The 5,831-nt window shown below is 33.7% G+C and overlaps 1 protein-coding gene across 1 annotated transcript; it reads left to right on the top strand.

Annotated features, from left to right (window-relative positions):
* The first annotated feature begins 3,388 nt into the window (after positions 1–3,388).
* Positions 3,389–5,013, top strand: LOC105639771 (transcription factor MYB44). Its single transcript, XM_012223922.4, has one exon. It carries the CDS (start codon positions 3,455–3,457, stop codon positions 4,466–4,468), a length of 1,014 nt encoding a protein of 337 aa, XP_012079312.1. The 5' UTR covers positions 3,389–3,454; the 3' UTR covers positions 4,469–5,013.
* The last annotated feature ends 818 nt before the right edge of the window (positions 5,014–5,831 follow it).

Genomic DNA, 5,831 nt, shown 5'->3' with positions numbered 1-5,831 from the left:
TGACCTTTTGCAATAGAGCTGTCTGTGGAAGTTGTTACAAGTTATAAATGGTAAAATACAGTTGGATTTCGTTGGATACTATATTTATAGCCTCATTAATTATAACTTTCTCAAATACTCCAATCTTGGGCATCCATCATTGCCAGTTGCAAGTTTCAATGAGTTGTGTAAGCTTGGAAGGTGGGCTTATACATTTTCTAGCGTCACTCTTGAAAACAAGAGAGAAAAAAATGAAAAAAAAAAAAAGAGCAATTCGGTTAAATTATTAACTAAACAGTGCCAAATGTCTAATTTCGTAAGAAATATAATATATAATTTAATAAATTCGTCATAAATCCAATTTGGAAAATAATTTTGAGAAGATAATAATTTTTTATTAAAATTTAAATGTTTCTTTAATTAAAATCTATCCACATCAATGTAGAGTTTCCTTCTATTTTGAATTTAACCATAAATTAAATTAATATTTGAAATTATTTGTTCTTTTCTTAAAATTTAAACTTCCGTTGATAAATTTTGTTTCATTGCAATTAATAAGCATAGCAATTTATTTTTTTCTAGTCAAAAAATTAATTTTTATAAAAATATTAAAAAAATCAATAAATTTCAATTTCACTTCTTCTATGGTTCTCGGATTTGTGCCCAGCGTGTGATCACAGCCGTTCCATCTCATATGCCTAAATTCTCATCTTGATAGAAGTATATAACCATTAGAATAAAACTGAAACTCCATTTTCATGTCTTGACATTTTGAAATTTTTCATTCTTCATCTCATGTACACATTTACTCACTTATACTAAATTTATTTTTAAATCGGTGAATGTAAATTCTAATTTAAGTGAAATTTACTAAAAAAAAGAAGAAACTTAAATTTGTATAATTGTTTTATTTTAAAAGTCATTCAATTAGTTACAAAATTTTAATTCTCCAAGTGGTAGGTTAAATATCTATTTTTTCTATATTTGCACCACAAACATGGGTCTTAAATCTTTCGTAGCGTGTAGCATTACTCAATGTATGTATATATGATGAATTTTATATATTTCATCTATATAATATTATTTTTATATGATATTTTTAATATTTTTTTCTTTTTAGCAACGTCTAAAATTATAATATTATGTTAGAAAAATAATAGTCTTAGTACTGAACAAAGGTGATAATAGTCTTAACATTTATTTTTTAAAGAAAGGCACAGCATTATTGCTGCAGTACATAATAATATAAAATAAAACTACTATAAGATAAGATATTTAAGCAATTGATGTTGGTAAAGGAATTTGAGAGGAAGCGAAATAAATGGGCAGAAAATCTCGCAACATTGTCTAACACCGACCTCAAAACGACAGATAAACACAAAATAATTGTAAAAAGAATCTGCTAATAATACTAATAAACAAAATATAAAAAAAAATCTCACACGCCAAACGGCACCAGTATCAGGTAGTAGGTACGATGTACGAGTAACAGAAACGGATACGGATCTCTATTTCCATATCTCCTCCATTAAATCCATGTTTACCTTTATTTGTTTTCTTTTTATTATTATTAACAAAATAAATTATAAAATAATTCCCCTCCTCCCTTAATAATTTCTCTCTGAAAAAAATAAAGGGTTATTGTATTTTATAGTATTAAGGAAGCTGAAGAGAAAGTCCGTGCTCATGGCCATGGGGGCGTGTGCACTATTTTTAATTTTGGGAGGATAACAAAGCCACCGGTTCCGTACAGGTGAAGGGTTCTGAACAGGAAGCAGAAAGGAGAAGAGACCGCCAGTTGCCGGTAGGAAGGTGGGAAAGAGGCCGTTAAGGGAGTGGCAGTGGTGGTGGTGGCAGGTTTACAGGCTGGCCTTGACAGGGGAAAAAAAAAATGCAGTAATGATTCTCCTTCCGATTCGGCGATCAATCTTGTCGTTTTGCGCCAGCTCAGCAGTTCCGTGCGGCCGTTCTTTTTTTTTTTTTTTTGGTTAAAAGAAAAGAAATTATTAATTAGTAATAAAAATGGCATAAGAAGATGGTGTACAGGCTGGCATGGCTCAGTCAAAGTTGAAAGTCCATAAAACCTTACCCAACCAACCGTTACGATCTTTATCCAAAGATATTATTAAGATTGCTGTCCAAATTTTATCGTGATATAATTATGGTTATCAGGGTTCTGTTTGTCTCTATAACTTCCAAAACAGTAAGGAACAATTATGGAAATTTTATCTTCTACTGCTAGTATTCAAATTCTAGTTCCTATTTCTTACTCTGTTTTAAGGTGCGTGTTCTCACTCTCCCTCTCCTTTTCCTCGTCTATCTCAATATTAATAATACTATAAACTTTCAGTTGCCTAATTAATTAATTAATTAACTAAACTAATAAGTTCCAACTTCCCTTGCAAGGAAAAATAAGCAGTAGCTGCTATTAATTGACTAATTCACTAACTAACTTTCACTTTCCTGTTAACTAATATTGATAAAAATAAAAAAATCATTATTTTCTGTTATTTTATTTATATCCAATAGCATAATTATATTCTGCGGTAAAATTCACAAAAAAAAAAGTAGTTCAAAATTGCACTATAAAATTAGCTAATGAATAATAGTGTAATCTATCGCAATTAAATATATTTTAAATATTATATCATTATTAAAATGTATATAATTGCATTATATCACATTATATTTTATGCAATTCAATAAATAGAAAATGAAAGTTAATTTACGATTTTAATACAAGAGCAATTTTTATTCATTCTTAGCAAGTTTAAATTTTAATTTTCGGTACATGTATTACATATTTAGACTCAATAGTATTCAGATAAAACATTTCTAACAATGATTATTTAGATTTGAAAAATTTTAATTTTTATTAATAAAATTAACTCGATGATACAGTCTATTTTAATTTCACTGCATAAAATTTTAGAAGCATTTTTAATAATGGTAATTTCAAAATTTGAACTGTGATGAAATAAAATTTCGTTGATTTAATATGAGCAACCAATAATAAAAAGAACAAAGAAAAAACCGCTCCCAACCAAAAAAAAATTAAGGCAAAAAACCACCGCTTTAATATCATTAGAGAGAGAGAGAGAGAGAGAGAGATAGAGAGTGGGAGAGACGCTCCTCAACGAGAGAGAGAGAGAGAGAGAGAGAGAGAGAGAGAGAGAGAGTCCACTGCTTAAAATTAAAAAAAAAAAGTCCACAGAAAGAAAAGCAAATCGGAGATGTTAAGAGAGCGACTTATGTAAATCAGTGCTAATAAGATGTGACGCGTGTCCGTTTGCCAGCTGTATTCCTTAACCCAACCGCTTCCCTCGAAACATCGGTGCTCCATAACTCCTCTTCACCGGCTCTTTCGGTTCCCCATCTCCTTCCCTTATATATGTCTCTCTCTCTTATAAATCTTCTCCATTCCCCTCTCTCCCTCTCGTCACGCCTTCTCTCTCTCCACAGAACCTCCATTTTTATGATCTTAAGGACCGTCTCTCTATCTAATTCTATGGCGGTTACTAATAAAGATGTCGATCGGATCAAAGGCCCATGGAGCCCCGAGGAAGACGATGCTTTACAAAAGCTTGTTCAAAAGCATGGACCGAGAAACTGGTCTTTGATCAGTAAATCTATTCCCGGTAGGTCCGGTAAGTCCTGTCGGCTGCGGTGGTGCAACCAGCTCTCGCCGCAGGTTGAGCACCGGGCGTTTACGCCGGAAGAGGATGAGACTATAATTCGTGCTCATGCTCGCTTTGGTAACAAGTGGGCCACCATAGCACGGCTTCTTAACGGCCGGACCGATAACGCTATTAAGAACCACTGGAACTCGACGCTGAAGAGAAAGTGCTCGTCTATGGCGGAAGATGGTGGTGCGTTTGATGGCAATTGTCAGCCGTTAAAGAGATCGGTGAGTGCGGGTTCTGGTATGGCTGTGTCTACAGGGCTTTATATGAGCCCTGGTAGTCCATCTGGATCTGACGTAAGCGATTCAAGTGTTCCTGTTTTATCTTCCTCGCATGTGTATAGACCTGTAGCTAGAACTGGAGCTGTTATTCCTCCTGTGGAAACGACATCGTCTTCTAATAACAACGACCCACCCACCTCGCTCTGTTTATCGCTTCCCGGCGTTGACTCTTCTGAGGTGTCAAACCGAGTAGCTGAGTCAACTCAAGCGACAAACACAATATCCTTGATGCCGCCAATGAATAACGTTTCATCTCCTCCACCTGCACGGCCGCCACCGGCTGCATCTGTGCAACCACAGCAGGGGGCGGTGAATGGTGGCTTAGGAACAGGGTTTGTAGGGTTTACTGCAGAGTTTATGGCGGTGATGCAAGAGATGATTAGGATGGAGGTAAGGAATTATATGATTGAGAAGGCAGGCGGAGGAAGCGGTGGCGCTAATGTTGGAATGTGTTTTCAGGCGGCGGGCGGAGAAGGTTTTAGAAATGTGGCAATGAATAGGGTTGGGGTTAGTAAGATCGAGTAGTTACTAGTTACTGCGAGTAGTAAGTGAGAATGAGTCGGTGAAAATTGAACAGAGTAGAGAGAGAGAGAGAGAGAGAGAGAGAGAGAGAGAGAGAGAACTGGGCTTTGTTTTTTTTCTCTTTGTTTAGGGAATAATTTTGGGCATTGTACAGAGAAAAAGAGAGAAATGGGTAAAAATGAAGAATGTTTTGACAGACGGAAAAAAAACATGGATATGGAAGTTTGATTTTGATGAAGACGAGAATGAGAAAGTTTGGAACTTTACCCATTTCTGGCCCTGGCTCTTCTCAGGCAACTAAAACTTGGAACAAAAGAATATGAATCAAAAAGGAAAATTGTAAAAAAAAAAAAAAAAAAAAAAAATGAAGTCTTGAAATTTTAGTAGTAGTTCCTTATTTCTTAATTCTCATTATGAAATGTGTTTTGGGCTTCTGTTTTTCTGGGAACTTTTTGGCACTATGAACTGGTAATTGTAAAATGGTAATGGTTGTGTCGTTTTCCTTTTTGAGTTAAAAAACAAGGAGGGGCTATGTTATTCACGTTAAACATGGTTTTCACGCTTACAGAGCAAACACCAAATTATAGTTGATCTACAAACAGTAATATTGATGTTAGGATTTTTGTGGTAATTAATATGACTTATGAGGGTGCAAGTTCAAAAGCAGCATAACTGCAAATCTCGCTGCTTATGGCTGCCGGACATTAATAATTAATAAAAGGAGTCAACTTTGTTCTGTTATGCTTTTTCTTATCAACCTGTTCTGACTGGCTAACTGTGTTATTAGTGGGATTATTCTTCTTGAGCTTTCGAGTTGATCCGGCGGGAATCAGAACCGATTTCATCAATTTTGGAACTGTGTTACCAACGGTTTTAAGAATCTATTAGAATTGACTTTTTTTTTAGCTGGTTAGAACCAGCGGTTAGAATTAGCGGTTTCAGTCAATTCTAATAGAGCTTTTTTTTTTTTTCCTTTTTTATAAATTTTCAAATAGTTTTGTGAAATTTCGGAATTACCTATCTTAATAATTATAAACGACTATATAACGGTTAGTTTTAAGAGTGTTTGTGAAAATATGATTTTTGAATTTATTATAAATGCTTATTTTCATTTATAATTCCGCTACACAAAATTATCTCTACTCTTTATTATTTTCTACTTTACAATCTCTTCAATTTTCATTTACAAATTATTGTTTAAAATATTACAAAATAATTTCTTCAAAGTCCAATATTTAATTTTTTGTATAAATTATTGTCAATTAATTTCTTCAAATTCCAATTGTAATTATTCTCTTTAATTTCTTCAAAGTCCAGTCTCCAATTATCTATTCAAATTATAGTCAATTAATTCTTCAAATTATCC

The sequence above is a fragment of the Jatropha curcas genome, chromosome 3 (genome assembly GCF_041381405.1).
Source record: "Jatropha curcas cultivar XTBG-Jc1 chromosome 3, XTBG_Jcur_1.0, whole genome shotgun sequence".
Classification (NCBI taxonomy): Eukaryota; Viridiplantae; Streptophyta; class Magnoliopsida; order Malpighiales; family Euphorbiaceae; genus Jatropha; species Jatropha curcas.
Note: the sequence above shows the minus strand (reverse complement) of the source record. Positions and strands in the feature narration are given on the sequence as shown.